Genomic DNA, 23,903 nt, shown 5'->3' on the forward strand with positions numbered 1-23,903 from the left:
TTTTCTGTAAGCCTGTCATTTTTAGTGTATAATTTTACATATAGAAGATTTTTTTAAAGGAATACATATGTTATAGCAGAAATGTCTATACTTTTTCATAATATTAATCAAATTATAGTGGCCCACTCTGAATATTAGTGAATAGCTCTTGCTGACTTTCGTAAGTTCATAAAAAGAAGCAGGTGACTTCACAGCCCCAGAAATAAGTTTCTGGCCAAATTCAGATCTCAACTTTTCAGAGCTAGACAATCCTTAAGGATGATTTCATTTTTTAAACAACAGATTTTTTGCTGTTAGTTCACATTCCTAAGAGCATTTCAGAGAGTATCTCCCGTAACTTACCATTATTGATTGTTCTCTTTGTTAATGGGTGATGAGCCTGAGAGATACCCAAGAGAGAAGAAACTGTACTCCAAAGAGTGAAATTTTGAAAACTACTTCCGTAACGAATCTTTGCTTATCTTTCATACTCCAGTGTTTCAGAAACAATTTTTCTTTACTAATCTAGACCATGATTAGCAAGTTTTTTTGTTTTTTTGTTTTTTTGTTTTTTGTAAAGGGCTAGATGGTAAATGTTTTGGGCTTTGGGTGTCACATATGTCTCTGCCACATAGTTTACTTCTTCCTTTCTTCTCTTAAAAAATTTTTTTTAAATTACTCTATAAAAATGTAAGAATCAGGTAACCCTCCAGGTCCCCTCCCTCTTGGGGAGCTTTGTACTCTATCATTCAATAAACTTTGCTGCCCACAACCAAAAAAAAAAAAAAGGTAAGAATCTTTTTACATATTCACAGCCTTACCAAAAACAAGCTGCTGGCCAGATTTAACTCATAGGTCATAGTTTGCCATTCCTTGATTTAGACTATCTTAACTTAATACTTAATACTAATACTAATTAATTAATTAATTAATACTTAATACTAATACTAATTAATAACTTAATACTAATACTTAATACTAATTAAATCTGGTAACTTGCCTAAAACCACTTTTTTTTCCCCCTCTGAAAGGTAAAACTTTTGGAGAAGAAATCATTTGTGACATCTTTGTCAGTCATTTAACCAACCCCCACCCCTGGGTAATTTATTATTTCTTCTTTGCTTTAAGTTAGAATTTCATATGTGTGGGCTCACAAATAAGGAAAAAAAAAAACTTATTCCCAAGTATAACCATGACTGGTTACATGGTTAAACTGTAAGTTAATTTGAAAAGTTTTCTTCAGATTCTATCAAAGCATTTGTGACTTTAAGTTTTATAAATCAAAAGCACATTGGGTATAAATCATAGTAATAAGAAAATAAGCCAGAAAAATAGAAGTAGTGACTCTTACACGGGAGGTCTTAGCCTTCAGAGAAACAGAAAAAAGTACCTTTTTTGCAATATACTATTACAGTTTTCAGTTATTCATAGTGGGACTTCTTTGAAGTATTTAAAAGCCATGATTTCTGTATGCCCTGATTATTAAGGACATTAATACTAAAAAGACGTACCTGTAAAGTTGTACTTTAATTTCATTTCTGCTAAATTATGGGATAGTCTTGATCTACCTACAAATGGAGTAGAGTTGAGTAATAATAGCAGCCTACCATTATTGAACACTTTTCCTCTGTACTGGGCACTATGATATGCACTAATTATTTCATTTAATCCTAACAAGAATCTCATGGATAGGTGCATTTCTTGGCCTTGTTTTATTGCCACTAATCTGTTTTCCATCTCCATAATTTTGTCATTTCAAGAACGTTATATAAATGGAATCTATAGTACTTAACCTTCGGAATTGGCTTTTTTTCACTCATCGTAATTCCCTTGAGATTTATCCAAGTTGTTGGATGTATCATTGGTTTGATCCTGTTTATTGCTGAATATAATTCCATGGTATGGATGTTCCACAGTTTGTTTAACCCTTCTATTGAAAGTCATTTGGGTTGTTTCCAATTTTTGGCTATTATGAATAAAGTTGCTTATGAACATTCGTTTGCATGTTTCCTGTCAACATAGGTTTTCATCTTATAATTTTGTGTAAATATATCAGCTTATCTGTTCTATTGATGGACATTTAGTTTTTTTCTAATTTTTTGCACTTATGAAATGCAGCACTGAATGGCCTTACACATGTCTTGTCCATATTCATGAGTATATCTGTGGGATATAGACCTACAAAGTGGAATTGCTAGGTCTTACAGAGTGTGCATGTGTAACTTTACTAGATATTGCAGAATTGCCCTCCAAACTGGTTATACTATTTTATATTTTCACCAGTAGTGTATAGGAGTTTTTGTTTTTTCATATTTTTACTAACACTTATTATTGTTAAACTTTATAATTTCTCCCAATCTGATGGATACGAAGTGGTATTTGTTGATTTAAATTTGCTTTTCCCCAGTTACAGTGATGTTAAGCATTTTGCTATGTGAATTACCTGTTCATGTCTTTGGCTCCATTTTTCTCTGGGTCATTTACTGATTTTTTTTTTTTTAGAGATTCTTTATACATTTTAGATACTTATCTTTTGAAAAGCTTTTATTATGAGAAAGTTTCCAACATACTCAAAAGTAGAAAGAGTAGTACAACGAACTGCCATCAATTCATCACTCAGCATTGTAATATTTTTCTTCTACACCATTTCTCCCCACCCCATGATTTTATATAGCCAATCCAATGTCATTTCATCTGGGAATTTTTTTTTAAATGACCTTGTCCTCAAGTTTTACTCTTCTTTTTTTCTTTTTTTTTTTTTTAAGATTTTATTTATTTATTTGACATAGAGCACAAGCAGGGGAAGCGGCAGAGAGAGAGGGAGAAGGACCCTGGGATCATGACATGAGCTTAAGGCAGCCGCTTAACCAGGCACCCCTCATCTGGGAATTTTTAAACATAAGCAGCACAATACCTTTCTCATACCACTCCTTAAAAGAGAAACAGCATTTTCTGAATATAATTGGGAATTGAGCATTTATCTTGCCTTTTTCTATGAACTGTGTCTCAGGATCTCTAAGTAGTTGAAGAGGGGATGTTTCTCTTTATAGAAGTATTCCAGCTAACGCAAACAAGAAGGAATGATAGAATATCACTGTTTTGCAGCCCCTAAGGAATTGATGGATCAAGGCAATGATCTATAATGGTTGACAACATCACAGAGTGGGGAGAGACATTACACAGACATTACACAGGTGTGATGGTGATATAATACACTAAATCCTTTAAAATATGTTAAATATTTACTTAAAGATGTGAATTTTATGGTATATAGATTATATCCTGATAAAGTTGTTAAAAGAAAAAGAAGGAAACATAAACACAAAAACTCACTGGCCCAGATCTCTAATAGCTGCTCCCCTTTTAAGTGGGCACAAGTCTTTTGTGAATTGATTTGAGCTCACTAATAAACTGACAAAGCATATAAGTGAAACAGAGTATCTAGGTTTAGTTTTGAAAGGGCAGAGCACGCTTATTTGTGAGAAATTTTCTGTTGATGCTATTCCACTGTGATTGGCCAAACTAAAAACTGTATCATCTCTTCATCCTCTCCTTTAGATCCCAGACCAAAGTTCCTTACCCTCTTGCTAACCTGACTCATCACATCCTGATTCCTGGGTTCCCCGCTACTCCTGCCTCCTGTTGTAATTTAATTTCCATCACCCTAAAAAGAAAGCTCATGCCCATTTACAGTCACTTCCTTTTCCCACCCCCAGCCCTATGCAAACACTGATCTTTCTGTGTGTCTTTTTTGAACATTTCACATAAATGAAATCATACAATATGAAAAAAAAAGTAAAACAAAAAACAGACTATATTCTACTTGGTCTCCAGAGGCACCAAAATGAGCATCTCCCTCCACAGTCGGAGTCATTTAGGGAAAAGTCTCTGGCATAGGCCCTGTGCTCATAAATATTCTGGGATGAAGCAGTTCCCAGGCCCTGGCATGGGCTTCCACAGCAGAACAACTTGTCCATATCACTTGCAGGTATGAGGAAAGGCCTGAGTCAGACCTGTGGCCAGCCTTTGCTTGTCACAAGAGGCTCAAACAATGAAGACAATCACATTTCAGTTCTCCTCCCCATGTTGTTCCCTCTGAATTGCCACCTCCTTCCCCCCCCACCCTGGGAAGGAGTCACTTCACGCTGAATTCCAGGAACTGATGGGGCACCACTCACCACCCTTAACCCAGCACTGTGCCTCCAGCTTAATATGGGCTTCCACTGCATGTACAACCCTATGCATGTGCTGGGAGGTGGGGGTGGAGTCTCTAGATCCTAAAAACAAGACAGAAGGAGAGAGAGAACCAAAAATTCTATACTTCTGGTGGTGGTTGGTTTCTTCGTACCTTCTAAAAGGGACTGTGAGGATGTTTATTGTTTTGTTTTGTTTTTTAAAGATTATTTATTTATTTATTTGACAGAGAGAGACACAGTGAGAGAGGGAACACAAGCAGGGGGAGTGGGAGAGGGAGAAGCAGGCTTCCCACCGAGCAGGGAGCCCAATGTGGGGCTCGATACCTGAGCAGAAGGCAGACGCTTAACCACTGAGCCACCCAGGCGCCCTGAGGATGTTTGTTTCCAGAATCATTATGTATCATGGACTTAAACATATTTTTATTATGATTCAATTCATTGCATTTTTATCTTTATTGATACTCATGTTCATCCATTTTTGGCCAGTAGGAAAAAACATTCAGGTTAGCTTTTAAGTCCTTTTCACATGGCTGTACCATAGCAGAAAGCGAGAAAACTAAGATGTTATAGGCTCACCTTTGTATTCCCTGGCTTAGATCTGAAAGAATCCATATCTCCAGGGATCCCGTGTTCTTTTTAGTGGCAAATTGTATTTGGAGACTACATCTAGGCACTAGGGGTGTTCATGGCTACTGGGTTGGCCATTGTCTCTTAAGACTTTTTAGTGGACCTCACAAGGAAATAGGTACTTTTAAAATTTGAAACAAAATACATCATGAGTTTATACTAACATTTCTTTAATTCAAGGCTACAGGGTTTTAATTTTACACACTTACAACTTTCACATCTAAGGATGTCTACATAATTACCATGTTTTATTCCACTTTACACCACAATAGTCTCAGAATAGTAAGGCCAGCATGTGCACCAACAATATAATTATTGAAAATAGTTTGAAGTTTTTTGGTTTGTTGGTTGCTTCATTTTTGCTTTTGGTCTTAAGAGTATTTCCCACTAGAAATGTAACTTTACTGTATTTTAAAGATACTTGTAATAGAACTCAAATGAGTTCTATAAAGTTGGCTTTATTTGTTCCATTTAATTTTATTCTTACGGATTTTGTTCCGGGATTTTATTTTGTTTCATACTATGTAAAATTGGTTCTAAAAGTCATATGTATAAAACAAGCCATATTCAAAGAAGTCTAGTTGCTGCTATCCTGCGTCTGCTTCCCCTATTCCAATTTGATTCTTTCCTTCTTCTTATAGTTAATGCTTTCTTAAAATTTTATGGTTTGGGATATTAATCTTTTATTGAGTGACTGATAAGTAGACCCATGGAAGATAAAAAGGTTAAGAAACCACCCATCGGGGCGCCTGGGTGGCTCAGTCGGTTAAGCGTCTGCCTTCGGCTCGGGTCATGATCCTAGGGTCCTGGGGTCGAGTCCTGCATGGGGCTCCTTACTCAGCGGGGAGCCTCCTTCTCCCTCTGCCTGCTGCTCCCCCTGCTTGTGCTCTCTCTTTCTCTCTCTGGCAAATAAATAAATAAAATTTAAAAGAAAAAAGAAAGAAACACACCCATCCACACAATATGTGGAAATTTGATGTGTGATCAAAGAGGTATTACAAATCAGGGGGGAAAGGATGAAAATATTTGATAAATAGTGCTGGGACAGTGGTTATCCATATAGAAAAAAATAAAAATAAGGAATAAATATGGAAAGCAAAATGTTAGCATTTTTAGAAAAAAAAGGGAGGATAACTTTATGACCTAAAGATACAAAATTCTTAAGGCAAAGAGCAGAAACCATAAAGGAAAAATGGATAAATTGTAGTGTATTAAAATTTAAAATTTCTTTTTTTGTTCTCATTTATTTATTTGAGATAGAGCATGAGCGGGGGGAGGGGTAGAGGGAGAGGGAGAAGCAGACTCCCCACTGAGTGGGGAGCCCAGCACGGGGCTCAATCCCAGGACCCCAGGATAATGACCCCAGCCAAAGGCAGATGCTCAACCAACTGAGCCACCCAGGTGCCCCTAAAATTCAAAATTTCTATACAACAAAAGAATCATAAGAACAACCCACAGACTAGGGAAAACATATAAGTGCACTCCTTTTAGGCAAATTTTGGTAAACGGAAAACAGCATGTACTTCTGAATCCAACATACTTGGGTTCAAATTCTCTGACAAGGTACAGACTAATTAAAACACCTGTAAAATCTTAATTTCATTTTGCAATGAAGTTACAAATACCATACCTTTCTGGGTTTTGTGAACATTAGAGGAAATGTATCTGAAGCATTCATTTAGAGATAATAGGAATTGCATCAGTGGTAATCATTGTTATGAGTAATTGTAATTCACAGTACTTACAAGCAACAACTGAATTAGGGTTTTATTAAGCTACTGAAAACTAACTGGAAATGTTTAGGGCTATACACAAAGGAAAAATAAAGTTCTGCTTAAAACTTAAAACCTTGAAATAAACTGTATTGACCCTCATGGAAACATTTTTTACCAAAGGTTAAAGTGTATTAAATAGGCACTTTTGACTATAAGGTTGGTTATGATCATTCAAACAGCTGAAGTATGAAAAAGGGGGAATTAGGATAAGGATTCTTAATGCTTGTAAACTAGAACTGGAATTCTTTTACTTGTTTCCTTCTCATTCCTGTTACCTCACAGCTTTGGTCTTCCACGGCCCATATTCTAAATGGTACCTTTTCACCTCTTTGCTCCCATCATTAACACTCTTACTGTGTCTGTGTGGTTTTGGGAGGCTTGGGTGTTTAAATTTTTTAAATCACATATTTTTGTCAGATTAATACGCATATCATTAGGCTTAGTTGAAAATTTTTTCCTTGTAAGGATAAGGGCAGTCTTTTCCCCATTCTGAGAGATAGCTACCTTCAAATCCTTTACTTGTTTCTTTTGGTATTTACCTTTATATTTCTAAATAGTGAGCTTATGTAACTTTCTTTTAAAAAGTTTTTTTTAATACATTTTGTCTTCTGTTTAACATTTTCTTCTCTCACTCCTCTTCTCTACTCATCACACTTTCCCTGTCCCATTTTTTGGCTGTAGTTAAGATTGTTAAATCAGTATTCAGGGTATACAGTATTATTCTGCAAATATTAATAGCTGAAACAAGTACTTAATACATTTCGTAAGTTCCTTTTTTTCATTATGTTTTCTGCTCAGATATCTGCATTACTTGACTGTCCATTTATATTTGAGTGAGATCATTTATCTGATGGTGTTTTATAGGGGATTAATCAATTTTTCCAGGAAAGAATTCTTCAGGCTTTTTCTTGGGTGGCTGACACTGTTTTTGTTTTTATAGCTGAGTTGCAGGGTAGGAATGGCAGGGTGAGATGGGAGTGCTAGGAGAATTCACTATTCAACATGTAGACTTTTGCTTAATCTTTTTCCTTTGGTATGGAGCCTTATACTTTCCCTCCAGAATCCACAGGCTCTCTGAATCAGCCTTTGCAGATTAAGACATCAGTCTTCTGCCGTTTGGGGAGAAAAGTAGTTGCTTAGCTATACTGGATGAGGAAAAGATCTAATTACTCATATACAGATTTTTGATTACTCTTCCTATTTTCAGAAGTGTCCTACCTGCTCTTTCGGAGAGTAACTGTTGATTTTAACTCTCCATAAGTCTTGAGATGGATAGGGGGAGTTTTCCTGCTTCTGGTTGTTTTCCTTCCACCCCTCCCTCCCCCAGCCAGACTGTTTTATGTTTCAGTGTTCTCCTGTCTGCTAAGCTTGCACGTTTTAAGTCTGAAAATTTGATAATTCTTACCTGCTCATTCTCATCACATCTGAAGGTAAATGCCATTTAAAAAAAAATTGTTCTGCTTTTATTTTGGGATTTCGAGACACAAATTTATGTGTTCATTCTGCCTTATTTAACCAGAAGCAGTCTTTATGTTCACATTTCTGCTAGAGGAAATTTGGCCCAGGTATGCTTTAAACCCTTCTCATTTCATAAGTCATTGATCACCTATGGTTGGGTGTTCAAGGGTCAGTTACTCATCTATAGTATGGTTGCCTGTGGAATGGAATGCCACATGGTATCACAGACAGGTAGATACAGTGATTAACATCTATTACAATGATAGGTTTACGTGAAGAGTTCTGAAGAGTTCAGAATTAAGGTAGGGAAGTTATCCATGTTTGTTTTACTTTGTTTTTACAAAGCCTGGAATTTAAAACCCTCTCGTTTGGCTTACATTCATTGTGTTAGAGAGTACTTATGCCACATGTGCTATTGCATCCTACTTATGTAAACAACCAGTGAGAATAGGGTGAGTAGAATAAATTCTGAGCATAGCGTATGTATAATCTTAGGGGCCATATGATGGAGACTGAAGTATAGAAGGTAGAATGTTCTGAAGTCACAAAAAGCATAACCACTTATAAATTATTGAGTGTAGCCTACAATGTTGACTGTAGCCTGCAAATTTTGCTTAGGAGGGCAAGAAGTAACATTCTTTTTTCCTTTCTACTTTGGAACTAATTGGGAAACAGACATAGACACATAAAATTTCAGCTTTGTTATTAATAAAAATGGTGTGGGAAGACAAGACCTAGATATGTGACCTCAGCGGACTTTCTCATACTTAACCCCTGAATTAGACAAGCTTACCCCACCACTGGCTGGGCACTGGTTGGAGACAAAGCAGGTCTCCTCAAACAAGGGCTGAATCAGCCCCTATGTTTACCACTAGTAGAGGGCTGATTAGAATGCATCTCTTCAAAAGAAGGAAAAACCATAAAAGATAATGCATCCAAAGGTATTGAACTAATTAGGTCCTCCTCCCAAGTTCACCATTCAGTTTAAGTCACTCCTTCCTTGGCTGAGGAGAGAGTGAAGGGATTGGAGAGAAGCTGAAAGTAAGTATTCTTCCTCTACTTCTCCTTCCTGGAGATTTGAGTGGAAATATGGGGATCACATATTTCCCCTTAACAGACAGCATATAATAGGCATAATATTATGTAATAATATTCATGTTCATAATAATATGAAGTAATGGGCAGTAACTAGCCCATCATTGTGCCACATTTAATTGCATACCACTCATTTTGTACCATGATCGGTAAACTTTTTTGTTTTTCTAATTTAAATTCTAGTTAGTTGACCTACAGTATTGGTTTCAGGAGTAGAATTCAGTTCATCATTTACATATAATACCCAGTGCTCATCATAACAAGTGCCCTCCTTAATACCCATCACCCATCTATCCCATCCCCTACTCACCTTCCTCCATCAGCCCTCAGTTTGTTCTTTATAGTTAAGAGTCTCTCATGATATGTTTCCCTCTCTCTCTCTTTTTTTCACTCTCTGTTCATCAGTTTTGTTTTTTAATTTCACATATGAGTGAAATCATATGGTATTTTTCTTTTTCTGATTGACTTATTTTGCTTGGCATAATACACTCTAGCTCCATCCATGTCATTGCAAATGGCAAGATACTGTTCTTTTTGATGGCTGAGTAGTATTTCATTATGCATATATATGTGTATATATATACACATACATGTGTTATGTATATATCTTTATCCGTTCATCAGTTAAGGGGGGCATTTGGGCTCTTTCCATAGTTTGGCTATTGTTTATAATGCTGCCATAAGCAGTAAACCCTTTTAATCTGAAAACTTCTCATCATTTTTTGGCACTGGGAAATTTTCTTGTATTATTTCTTCTCCTGGGTTCTTCGTATTTTCATTCCACTACATAGCTATGCCTGTTCGATACTTGCATATGAATATATACAAGTAAAAGGTAATCTAAGGGACTTTGAAAGGTACCTTTACTTATTTTTTTTAATTTTATTTTACTGTGTTATGTTAGTCACCATACAATACATCACCAGTTTTTGATGCAGTGATCCACGATTCCTTGTTTTCATACAACCCCCAGTGCTCCATGCAGTACATGCCCTCCTTAATACCCATCACTGGGCTAACCCATACCCCCATCCCCCTCCCCTCTAAAACCCTCAGTTTGTTTCTCAGAGTCCATAGGCTCTCATGGTTCATCTCTCCTTCCGATTTCCCCCCCTTCATTTTTCCCATACTTCACCTAATGTCCTCCATGCTATTCCTTATGTTCCACAAATAAGTGAAACCATATGATAACTGACTTTCTCTGCTTGACTTATTTCTCCAGTCCCATCCATGTTGATGTAGAAGTTGGGTATTCATCCTTTCTGATGGCTGAATAATATCCCATTGTATATACATCTTTATCCATTCATCTGTTGAAGGGCATCTCAGCCCTTTCCATAGTTTGGCTGTTGTGGACATTGCTGCTATGAACATTGGGGTGCATATGGCCCTTCTTTTCACTACATCTGTGTCTTTGGGGTAAATACCCAGTAGTGCAATTGCTGGGTCATAGGGTAGCTCTATTTTTAATTTTTTGAGGAATCTCCACACTGTTTTCCAAAGTGGCTGTACCAACTTGCATTCCCACCAACAGTGTAAGAGGGTTCCCCTTTCTCCACAACCTCTCCAACATTTGTTGTTTCTTGCCTTGTCAATTTTTGCCATTCTAACTGGTGTAAGGTAGTATCTCACTGTGGTTTTGATTTGAATTTCCCTGATGGCTAATGATGAACATTTTTTCATGTGTCTGTTAGCCATTTGTATGTCTTCTTTGGAGAAGTGTCTGTTCGTGTCTTCTCCCCATTTTTTAACTTGAGGGCTGGTATCCAAGATCTATAAAGAACTTCTCAAACTCAACACTGAAAGGTACTTTTAACTAGAAGTAATATGTGCTTTATCAGCTAATTTTAGACCACCTGTGTTCTGTAAATTCTCTAAGCTATAACCTGCTTGTGCTTTCTCTCTCTCTCTCTCAAAAAAATAAATAAAATCTTTTAAAAGAAATATTCTGGGAGCACCTGGGTGGTGCAGTTGGTTGAGCATCAGACTCTTGGTTTCCGCTGGGGTTGTGATCTCAGGGTTGTGAGATCAAGCCCTGCATCAAGCTCTGCGCTCAGCATGGAGTCTGCTTGAGATTTTCTCTCCCTCTCCCTCTGCGTCTGTCACTCGTGCTCGCTGTCTCTCTCAAATAAATAAATAAATACTAAAAACATTCTGGGTATTTGTAAGAGAATGTATACATATATATTCTATTTATATTTTAAAAATACGTGTAAATGCACATGTACACTATTCTGTATCTTAGCTTTTCTCGCCTGTTTGTTAAGATTGGTTTCTTTCCATATTAGTATACATACATCATTGTCATCCATTTTTAGCGCTTCCATCTATTGCATGTATGTACAAACCATTTGTTTCTCTATTCCCACCTACATTGCTTGTTTTATATTTTTTACTTCTTACAGTGTCACATCTAATACTCTTGTATATTTATCTTTTTCTCTATGTGTATGTGTATAGGATAAATTCCTAGAAATAGAATTGCCAAGTCAAAGAGTATGTGTTGTTTTTTTAATTGAACTAAATACCACCTTTAATTTCCTCCTCACAGTGTTTGAAGCTTCCTTCTCTCATTCATTCCAAAATAGTGTATCATCAAGTTTTAGATTTTAGTCTACTTGATAAGTGAAACGTATCTTGTTTTTGTGTTTGCATGTATTTAATCAGTTTTATGGCTTCTGAACTTGTACCTACCCATACATTTTCCCCTTGCATTTTCTTCTAGCATTTTTTGTTTTATTTTTTACTATAAAATTTTGTTAAATATATCATTTATTGGTATTAGGAATAAGGTAGAGTTCCAACTTAAGTTTTTTAAAGGTAACTACTATGACCCTTTTTTATTAATAATCTGCTTTATCCTCAATGTTTTGAAATGCCATTCTTATCTTTGTACTTGAGTTTATTTCTAGACTCTTCTTTTTTTTTTTTTTAAGTTTTGATTTAAGTAATCTCTACACCAGTGTGGAGCTAGAACTCATGACCCCAAGATCAAGAGTCACATGCTCTTCTGACTGAACCAGCCAGGTGCCCCTTATTTCTAGATTCTTAATTTTCTTCTGTAGCTTCTCATTATATTACCAAACTACCATGGTGATAAATACATACCATCTTTTTTTTTTTTTAAATAATTGCTACTATTTGGGCATATATTTTGTGATGCTTTATTTTTTTTTCCATTAGTGAAAAGTATTTATTTATTTTTAATTTTTTTGTTTTAATTCCAGTGTAGTTAATATAAGGCATTATATTAGTTTCAGGTGCACATTATAGTGATTCAGCAATTCGGTATATTCCTCAATGCTCATCAGAATAAGTGTATTATTAATCCCCTTTACCTATTACAACTCTCCTCTTCCTCTCCCCACTGCCCCTCTGGTAACCATCTCCTTGTTCTCTATAGTTAAGAGTCTGTTTTCTGGTTTCTCTTTCTCTTTTCTTTTCTCCTTTTTTTGTTTGTTTTGTTTCTTAAATTCTGCATATGAGTGAAATCATATGATATTCCTCTTTCTCTGACTGGCTTATTGCACTTAGCATTATACTCTCTAGGTCCATCCATGTCATTACAAATGACAAGATTTCAGTTCTTTTTATGGCTGAATAATATTCCATTGTATGTGTACCATATTTTCTTTATCCGTTCATCTCTTAATGGACACTTGGGCTGCTTCCATAGTTTGGCTTTTGTAAATAATGCTGCAGTAAACATAGGGACCCATATATCACGTTGAATTAGTGCTTTTGTATTTTTTGGATAGATACCCAGTAGTGGGTAGTATCATAGGGTAGTTCTATTTTTAACTTTTTAAGAAACCTCCATACTGTTTTGTGTTTTGTTTTTTTTTTTTTAAGATGAGGGGCAGTTTTTTATTTTCACAAATTGTTCGTAGAGATATGAGACTAGAGTACTGAAAAGCTAAATTCACAAAGAAAAATGGTCATTCTTGAAGTACAAAGATGTCTTTAATTGACATCTTGTTTGTTTTTGACCTTTTGTTTGGTTGTTTGTTTTTCTATTTATTTATTTGATGTAGTGTTCCATGATTCATTGTTTGTGTATAACACCCAGTGCTCCATTCAGTATGTGCCCTCTTCAATACCCATCACCAGGCTAACGTATCTCCCCACCCCCTCCCCTCTAGAACCCTCAGTTTGTTTCTCAGCGTCCATAGTCTCTCATGGTTCGTCTCCCCCTCCGATTTCCCCCCCTTCATTTTTCCCTTCCTACTATCTTCTTCTTTTTTTTTTTTTTTTTTTAACATATAATGTATTATTTGTTTCAGAGGTACAGGTCTGTGATTCATTAGTCTTAGACAGTTCACAGCACACACTATAGCACATACCCTCCCCAATTTCTATCACCCAGCCACCCCATCCCTCCCACCCCCCACCACTCCAGCAACCCTCAGTTTGTTTCCTGAGATTAAGAATTCCTCATATCACTGAGATCATATGATACATGTCTTTCTCTGATTGACTTATTTCGCTTAGCATAATACTCTCTAGTTCCATCCACGTCGTTGCAAATGGCAAGATTTCGGTGTGGTTTTATTTGATGGCTGCATAATATTCCTGTGTGTGTGTGTGTGTGTGTGTGTGTGTGTGTGTGTGTGTGTGTGTGTGTGTGTGTATACACACACACACATCTTTATCCATTCATCTGTCGATGGACATCTTCACTCTTTCCATAGTTTCGCTGTTGTGGACATTGCTGCTATAAATATTGGGGTGCACATACCCCTTCGGATAACTACATTTGTATCTTTGGGGTAAATACCCAGTAGTGTGTTTGCTGGGTCATACGGTAGCTCTATTTTCAATTTTTTGAGGAACCTCCACACTGTTTTCCAGAGTGGCTGCACCAGCTTGCATTCCTACCAACAGTGTAGGAGGGTCCCCCTTTCTCCACATCCTCGCCAACATCTGTTGTTTCCTGACTTGTTAATTTTAGCCATTCTGACTGGTGTGAGGTGGTATCTCATTGAGGTTTTGATTTGGATTTCCCTGATGCCAAGCGATGTTGAGCACTGTTTCATGTGTCTGTTGGCCATTTGGCTGTCTTCTTCGGAAAAATGTCTGTTCATGTCTTCTGCCCAATTCTTGATTGGATTATTTATTCTTTGGGTGTTGAGTTTGATAAGTTCTTTATAGATTTTGGATACTAGCCCTTTATCTGATATGTCATTTGCAAATATCTTCTCCCATTCTGTCGGTTGTCTTTTGGTTTTGTTGACTGTCCTCTGCCGTGCAAAAGCTTTTTATCTTGATGCAGTCCCAATAGTTCATTTTTGCCCTTGCTTCCCTTGCCTTTGGCAATGCTTCTAGGAAGAAGTTGCTGAGGCGGAGGTCGAAGAGGTTGCTGCCTGTGTTCTCCTCTAGGATTTTGATGGACTCCTTCTTACATTTAGGTCTTTCATCCATTTTGAGTCTATTTTTGTGTGTGGTGTAAGGAAATGGTCCAGTTTCTTTCTTCTGCGTGTGGCTGTCCAATTTTCCCAACACCATTTTTTGAACAGACTGTCTTTTCTCCATTGGACATTCTTTCCTGCTTTGTCAAAGATTAGTTGACCATAGAGTTGAGGGTCCATTTCTGGGCTTTTCATTCTGTTCCATTGATCTATGTGTCTGTTTTTGTGTCAGTACCATACTGTCTTGATGATGACAGCTTTGTAATAGAGCTTGCAGTCCGGAACTGTGATGCCACCAGCTTTGCTTTGCTTTTTCAACATTCCTCTGACTATTCGGGGTCTTTTCTGGTTCCATACAAATTTTAGGATTATTTGTTCCAGTTCTTTGAAAAAAGTAGATGGTATTTTGATAGGGATTGCATTAAATGTGTAAATTGCTCTAGGTAGCATTGACATCTTCACAATATTTATTCTTCCAATACATGAGCATGGAACGTTTTTCCGTTTCTTTGTGTCTTCCTCAGTTTCTTTCATGAGTATTTTATAGTTTTCTGAGTACAGATTCTTTGCCTCTTTGGTTAGATTTATTCCTAGGTATCTTATGGTTTTGGGTACAGTTGTAAATGGGATCGACTCCTTAATTTCTCTTTCTTCTGTCTTGTTGTTGGTGTATAGGAATGCCACTGATTGCTGTGCATTGATTTTATATCCTGCCACTTGACTGAATTCTTGTATGAGTTCTAGCAGTTTTGGGGTAGAGTCTTTTGGGTTTTCCACATAAAGTATCATATCATCTGCAAAGAGTGAGAGTTTGACTTCTTCTTTGCTGATTCAGATGCCTTTTATTTCTTTTTGTTGTCTGATTGCTATGGCTAGGACTTCTAGTACTATGTTGAAGAGCAGTGGTGATACTGGACATCCTTGCCGTGTTCCTGACCTTAGGGGGAAAGCTCTCAGTTTTTCCCCATTGAGAATGATATTAGCTGTGGGTTTTACATAGATGGCTTTTATGATATTGAGGTGTGTACCCTCTATCCCTACACTGTGAAGAGTTTTGATCAAGAAAGGATGCTGTACTTTGTCAAATGCTTTTTCTGCATCTATTGAGAGGATCATATGGTTTTTGTTCTTTCTTTTATTAATGTATTGTATCACATTGATTAATTTGTGGATGTTGAAGGTTGCTTGCAGCCCAGGAATAAATCCCCTTGGTCGTGGTGAATAATCCTTTTAATGTACTGTTGGATCCTGTTAGCTAGGATTTTGGTGAGAATTTTTGCATGTTGAACATGCATCCATGTTCATCAGGGATATTTGTCTGTAGTTCTCCTTTTTGATGGGATCTTTGCCTGGTTTTGGGATCAAGGTAATGCTGGCTTTGTAAAATGAGTTTGGAAGTTTTCCTCCCATTTCTATTCTTTGAAACAGCTTCAGAAGAGTAGGTATTAATTCTTCTTTAAATGTTTGGTTAGAATTCCCCTGGGAAGCCGTCTGGCCCTGGGCTCTTGTTTATTGGGAGATTTTTGATTACTGCTTCAATTTCCTTAGTGGTTATGGGTCTGTTCAGATTTTCTAATTCTTCCTGGTTCAGTTTTGGTAGTTTATATGTCTCTAGGAATGCATCCATTTCTTCCAGATTATCTAATTTGCAGGCGTATAGTTGCTCATATATGTTCTTACAATTGTTTATATTTCTTTGGTGTTGGTTGTGATCTCTCCTCTTTCATTCATGATTTTATTGATTTGGGTCCTTTCTCTTTTCTTTTTGATAAGTCTGGACAGGGGTTTATCAATCTTACTAATTCTTTCAAAGAACCAGCTCCTAGTTTCGTTGATCTGTTCTACTGTTCTTTTGGTTTCTATTTCATTGATTTCTGCTCTGATCTTTATTATTTCTCCTGCTGGGTTTAGGCTTTATTTGCTGTTCTTTCTCCAGCTCCTTTAGGTGTAGGGTTAGGTTGTGTATTTGAGACCTTTCTTATTTTTTGAGAAAGGCTTGTATTGCTATATATTCCTCTTAGGACTGCCTTTGCTGCATCCCAAAGATTTTGAACAGTTGTGTTTTCATTTTCATTTGTTTCCATGAATTTTTTAAATTTTTCTTTAATTTCCTGGTTGACCCATTCATTCTTTAGTAGGATGCTCTTTAGCCTCCATCTATTTGAGTTCTTTCTGACTTTCCTCTTGTGATTGATTTCTAGTTTCAAAGCATTGTGGTCCGAAAATATGCAGGGAATGATCTCAGTCTTTTGGTACCGGTTGAGACCTGATTTGTGACCTAGGATGTGATTTATTCTGGAGAATGTTCCATGGGCACTAGAGAAGAATGTGTATTCTGTTGCTTTGGGATGGAATGTTCTTAATATATCTGTGAAGTCCATTTGGTCCAGTGTGTCATTTAAAGTCTTTATTTCCTTGTTGATCTTTTGCTTAGATGATCTGTCCATTTCAGTGAGGGGGGTGTTAAAGTCCCCTACTATTACTGTATTGTTGTCGATGTATTTCTTTGATTTTGTTATTAATTGGCTTATATAATTGGCTGCTCCCATGTTAGGGGCATAGATATTTACAATTGTTAGATCTTCTTGTTGGATAGACCCTTTAAGTAGGATATAGTGTCCTTCCTCATCTCTTATTACAGTCTTTGGTTTAAAATCTAATTTGTCTGATATGAGGATTGCCACCCCAGCTTTCTTTTGATGTCCATTAGCATGGTAAATAGTTTTCCAACCCCTCACTTTCAATCGGGAGGTGTCTTTGGGTCTAAAATGAGTCTCTTGCAGACAGCATATCGATGGTCTTGTTTTTTTATCCAATCTGATACCCTCTGTCTTTCGATTGGACATTTAGCCCATTTACATTCCGGGTAACTATTGAAACATATGAATTTAGTGCAATTGTATTGCCTGTAAGGTGACTGTTACTGTATATTGTCTCTGTTCCTTTCTGGTCTATGTTACATTTAGGCTCTCTCTTTGCTTAGAGGACCCCTTTCAATATTTCTTTAGGGCTGGTTTTGTGTTTGCAAATTCTTTTAGTTTTTGTTTGTCCTGGAAGCTTTTTATCTCTCCTATTTTCAATGATAGCCTAGCTGGACATAGTATTCTTGGCTGCATATTTTTCTCGTTTAGTGCTCTGAATATATCCTGCCAGTCCTTTCTGGCCTGCCAGGTCTCTGTGGATACGTCTGTTACCAATCTAATGTTTCTACCATTGTAGGTTACAGACCTCTTGTCCCAAGCTGCTTTCAGGATTTTCCCTTTGTCTCTGAGACTTGGGAGTTTTACTTTTAGGGTGTTGACCTATTTTTATTGATTTTGAGGGGGGTTCTGTGTACCTCCTGGATTTTGATGCCTGTTTCCTTCCCTGAATTAGGGAAGTTCTCTGCTGTAATTTGCTCCAGTATACCTTCTGCCCCCTCTCTCTTTCTTCTTCTTCTGGGATCCCAATTATTCTAATGTTGTTTCGTCTTATGGTATCACTTCTCTCTCGAATTCTGCCCTCGTGATCCAGTAGTTGTTTATCCTTCTTTTTCTCAGCTTCTTTATTCTCCATCATTTGATCTTCTCTATCACTAATTCTTTCTTCTGCCTCATTTATCCTAGCAGTTAGAGCCTCCAGTTTTGATTGCACCTCATTAATAGCCTTTTTGATTTCGACTTGGTTAGATTTTAGTTCTTTTATTTCTCCAGAACGGGTTTCTCTAGTATCTTCCATGCTTTTTTCAAGCCCAGCTAGTATCTTTATAATCGTCATTCTGAACTCTAGTTCTGACATCTTACTAATGTCCGTATTGATTAGGTCCCTGGCAGTCAGTACTGCCTCTTGTTCTTTTTGTTGAGGTGATATTTTCCGTCTTGTCATTTTGTCCAGAGGAGAATAGATGAATGAGAGAACAAAATGCTAACAGGGTAACAACAACCCCAGAAAAATATACACTAAACAAATCAGAAGAGACCCGAAACCAAGCAAAAGAAAGAGAAAAGAAAAAAAGGATATGATCAGGCTGGTGAATAGATCAGTGCCACACACTAGATTTTGGGTGTATTTTGGTCTGTTAGAAGAAACTGCCTCCTAAAATTTTAAAGAAAGGAAAACTTACATATGTATAAAAATAAGGGTAAATACAATGAAGGGATGGAATATGACTGTAAAAATGAAAATTATAAAAGATTTTATAAAATGAATTGATAAGATAAGAAGTTGGTTGAAAAAAGAAGAGAAATTTAAAAAAAGGGGGGGGAGAATGTGATCAGGCAGGAGACTAGAACAAAGCCATACACTAGAGATTTAGGGTATATTTTGGTCTGTTAGAAGAAACCGTATCCCAAAATTTTAAAGAGAAAACAACTTACGTGTATATACACCAAAAATAAGGTTAACTACAATGAATGGATAGAATATGACTCTAAAAATGGAAAAGAAAAAAGATCTTTAAAAAAGGGATTAATAAGATGTTGGTTGAAAAAGGGAAAAAGAAAAAGTAAAAAAAAGGAAAATAAAATTAAAAAATTAACTTTTAAAGACTAAAGAATCATGGGAAAAAAGCCATGAATTCTATGTGCTGTATTCCCCTAGTGCTGGAGTTCTGCCATTCTCATTGATCAGTAAACTTGGTCTTTGCTGGCTGTTCTTGCTGATCTTCTGGGGGAGGGGCCTGTCGCAGTGATTCTCAAATGTCTTTGCCCAAGGCAGAATTGCCCCTCCCCTGCCAGGGGCTGGGCTAGGTAATCTGCTGGGGTTTGCTCTCGGGAGCTTTTGTTCCCTGCAAGCTCTCTGTCGAGCTTTGGAGGATGAGATTTAAAATGGCGGCCTCCCAGTCTCTGCCCCGGAGGAGCTGAGAACCTGGGGCCCCACTCCTCAGTGAGCCCCCAGAGAAAAGCAGTCAATCACTCCCGTCTCCCCGGTCTCCGGCCGCACTCCGTGCTCACCCGGCCTGTGACCGAGCGTTTCTATCTCTGGCACACGACCCCGTGTGGAGTTTCCAAACCCAGCAGATGCCTGCTGTACGCTCCCGCGCCACTCCGCCCAGGGGAGGAAGGGGAGTCTCCCCGGATCTGCCGCTTGTTAGGGCCCTGCTGGAGGAGCAGTGGCCTGACTGTGCCGCGGATCACGGTTTATGGCAACCCCAAGCTGAGAGCCCACTCCTTGGCTCTGTCTCTGCAGCCGGCTTCCCTGCTCCGATACCTGGGATCTCTGCCGCACTCAGGCACCCCCGGTCTTTCTATGACCCTGACGGTCCTGAGACCACACTGTCCCAGTGAGTGTTCCACCCCCGCTTAGCCACTGAAGTGACGTCCCTCAGTGGAGCAGACTTCTGAAAGTTCCGATTTTGTGCCCCGCTGCTCTATCACTTGCTGGTAGCTGTCTGACAGAGGCTCCCTCCCCCTGCGGTCTATCTTCCCGAATATCGCCTTGGATTCACTTCTCTCCATGTCCTAACTTCCAGAAAGTAGTCACTTTTCTGTTCAGAGAGTTGCTGCTATTCTTTTCTTCGATCTCTGTTGAGTTTGTAGGTGTTCAGAATGGTTTGATAGCTATCTAGCTGAATTCCTGGGACCAGACAAAATTTAGGTCTCCTACTCCTCTGCCATCTTGCTCCTCCTCCCCTCCATACTGTTTTCCACAGTGGCTGCACCAGTTTGCATTCCCACCAACAGTGCAAAATGGTTCCTTTTTTCCCACATCCTCGCCAACACTTATTGTTTCTTGAGTTTTTTATTTAGCTATTCTGACAGGTGTAAAGTGATATCTTTGTAGTTTTGATTTGCATTTGCCTGGTGATGAGTGATGTTGAGCATCTTTTCTTGTGTCTGTTCGCTGTCTGTATGCCTTTCGAGAAATATCTGTTCATGTCTTCTACCTGTTTTTTAGTTGGATTATTTGGTTTTTTAGTGTTGAGTTGGATAAGTTCTTCATATATTTTTGGATACTAACCCTTTATCAAATATGTCATTTGCAAATATTTTTTCCTGTTTAGTAGTTGTTGTGATCCTTTATTTTTAAAATAAATTAATCTTATTGTTTTTATTGTTCTGTTAAACTTTAAGTCATATATGAATTAAAATTTTATTTTTTCTTCCACTGTTTTTAGTCTCTGAAACCAATTTAATTTGCTTTTTATTTGTTTTTTGTTGTTGTTGTTTTTTTACAATAGTTGCCACAAAGTGTATGTTACATTAGTTTCAGGTGTACTCTGGAACCAGTTTTTAGATGTCAGTTCATGAGTTCCTCCTTGGTCAATGCATTGTGATTTAGAAGTATTCTGTGGTCAGATATAAACACTATATAACTCCATAATTTCTCCTCAGTTTGAAGAATTTTTCTTTTCTTTTCTAGCCTTTAATCTAGACAACGAACAACCAGATTATGATATGGATTCAGAAGATGAAACCTTATTAAATAGACTTAACAGAAAGATGGAAATTAAGCCTTTGCAATTTGAAATTATGATTGACAGACTTGAAAAAGCCAGTTCTAATCAGGTACTGTACCTTGTAAAAATGTCTCCTGTCTTACAGTTAATCCAGTTAGCAACTTTATTTTACATTTTCTTTAGATCTGAGTATATTGTATTATACTGCCTTTTGAATTTTCCTGACATCCTAGAATTTCTGTTTACAGTATTCCTTGAACTGAATACTTAAGCATAATTTCTTTGAATAGGAGTATATAGAGTACTATTCTGACCTTTCTTCTTGTTTGTATATAAAAATAATACTAGCTGCAATGCTATATAACATCTTCTTGATCCTTTTCGTAGGCTGAATTTGCTTGGTTGTGTCTTTAAGGCAGATATCTCATACCATATCCTTCTTAGTTGCTCAAATTTATTAAGGTACCCATTATCATTTTAGATATATTTTAGTTTTACTTACATATTTAAAATTTTAAGTGAAGAAAAAATTATTCACAAGGAAATAATTTTCTTTAGTGGGTCATTCTAAATATGGTATAGAGAACTGAAAGTGGTATGGTCTTTTTGGAAAGCAATTAGGCAGCATATGTCAGGAACCTTAAAATGTTTTTGCCTTTTGGTTTAGTAATCCTGCGTCTAGGAATCATTCTCAAAAAAAAAAATAATTAGTGAAAATGTCAAAGATTTTTGAACAAGGATGTTCAGAATAACTTATAAGTTGTCTGTAGGGTGGAATATCACACAGCCATTAAAAACTATTTTGAATATCAATGGAAATTGCTCGTTATATAATGTTAGAGTTCAAAAAAAGGATACAGATTTGTTTAAGTACAAAACTCTGAGATTCATTTAAAGCATTTACATTTATATGTGTGCATTTAATGAAAGATGAAAGCCCCACAAAATACCAGTAATGGTTCTATTTAGGTGGTAGAATTATTGGTGATTTTTATGTTCTTTATTGTTTTTCTGTTTTCCAAATTTACTGTTATGAACATGTATAGATATTGTAATTGGATTTAAAAAATAAACTCTTTTTAAAAATAATTTCTTGGTGTACCTGTGTGGTGTATTAATATATTAATTGTTATTAATGTGGTAAGAAGTTACAGAAATAAATGTTTTACAGTAGACTGTAAACACTTTTCACTAGTTTACCCATTACAAATTCATTATTTTCCTTTACCTCCCAACTTAAGTCCTTGAAGCATTACCAGCTCTTCAGAACATTTTAAAAAACTTCTCCATTTTGTGAAAGGACTTTGCTGCATATTTAGCCTTTCTACCAGTCTTTTCCCCCCATTTGGATGGAAAGTAATATTTGATGTGCAATCGAAAGAAGTACATTGAAAACTGAATTTTGTAAATTTCAGCTTAGTTGGTTTTTTGAGAGCTTGACTTTTTTTATTGGAAATTTGTTTTAATTATCAGATTGAATATCAAAAATATTTTTATTAGTGCCCACAGTTTTCCTAAGATTTTGATCACTGGCATTAGGTGTGATTTCATTTTTCTTCTTAATATGCAGACTTTTCTAGCAACCCTAAGTTATTTGGTATTTCTGCTATTTTCCATGATTGCTCAGAAATTACTGGTGGTGAAGCCTTCAGCTCTCTGTTCTGTAATTTGCTTTATTTCATTTCTGTCAATAATAGTTATTTAGTATTTAGGTGAGCAAGTTCTGCCCTTGGGGAGCTTATTATCTAAGTGGGAACAGGATAAACAAAAAGCATGTGTGAACAATATATTTAACGATCCACGTACAATCAGTAAAATATCTTATTTTACTTCTCTTTGCTCAGTGACAAGCTTTTAAACCCTAAAACTGGGTAAGCTCAGAGCATGATAGTACGTGCTTTCAGCAGTGTTGTAGACAAAGGTGGAGGTTCATCTTAGGGAAAGATAATGGTCCTGTTATTAGGACTAAGGATTAAAGATACCAAAGGCTGTTCTCATTCCAGGTGCCTGAATTGTGGATTCATGGATTTCTTTATTTTTCCTTTTTGGCAGCTGACATAGTAGCAGATCTCAAAGCAAGGAATCCAGTTTGTGGTTAAAGCAATATTTAAAAAAAAATTTTTTTTTAAAGCAATATTAGGTTGGTAGAGAAGACATAAAAGATAGACTGAGACAAAGCTTCTGCCCCCGTCATTCTGCAATGAAGTCATTATTGAAAATTCCTGTTGCCAAATACTGTGATTATTTTCAGTCCCCATTCATTTATTTTAATTGAGCTCTCCTTATGTCTTCAAATTCATCACCTTTGGTCTTTGGAATATACTTTATTCTTTTCTGATTTTTTAAGTTATTTTCTGTGATCATTCCTTCTAATTGTCTTTTACTGAGTCCTTTTCATTAATTTCTACAAACATCAGAGTCTTGAAATTCTGTCCTTGGTGTTCTTATCCTATATGTTTGGGGTTAATATCACCTTAGCGAGGACTTTTGTGAGCATAATAATACATATATCCTTACCCTTGACCTCCTTCTCAAGCTCCAGGACTCTAAACTCTTTTCGTGCTACCTGTTGGCATCTCCACCTAGATGGTCCACAGACCTCTCAAGTGTAACTTTTCTGACATACTCTCTTAACTACACATGATCCTTTATCATATTTCTTATCTCTCCAGTGACTCCCAAAATGATGTGTTTTTTATCCCTTTTCCATCAGTCCCTAAATTTCTGATTTCTTCCTCAATGCACCTGTATATTCCTTGCATGTTTCATCTTTAATTATCTCTTCTCTCATTTCTTCAGTCTCTCTCTCTTTGCCCAAAAATGTGCCAAGGGTCCCTATTTCCAAGAGAACCCTTTCATTTCACCCCATCTTTCTCTATAAATTGCCACCCTTTGTCTCTCTCTCTCTCTTTTTTTTTTTTTTGGTCAGTCACATTTTAAAAAGATTAGACATATTTTTTAACTTTTACTCCTACTCCAATGCATTTTG

The 23,903-nt window shown here is 36.8% G+C and overlaps 1 protein-coding gene across 4 annotated transcripts in view; it reads left to right on the plus strand.

Moving 5' to 3' along the window:
* The window catches only part of EPC2 (enhancer of polycomb 2), a 123,903-nt gene that overhangs the window by 66,085 nt on the left and 33,915 nt on the right, over positions 1 to 23,903 (plus strand). For all 4 annotated transcript variants that reach the window (XM_078070763.1, XM_078070764.1, XM_078070765.1 and 1 more), the window contains exon 3: positions 20,878 to 21,023. In XM_078070763.1, the coding sequence (XP_077926889.1) occupies positions 20,878 to 21,023 (146 nt within the window). The remainder of the gene's footprint in view (positions 1 to 20,877; positions 21,024 to 23,903) is intronic.

This window comes from Halichoerus grypus, chromosome 4 (assembly GCF_964656455.1).
Source record: "Halichoerus grypus chromosome 4, mHalGry1.hap1.1, whole genome shotgun sequence".
Classification (NCBI taxonomy): Eukaryota; Metazoa; Chordata; class Mammalia; order Carnivora; family Phocidae; genus Halichoerus; species Halichoerus grypus.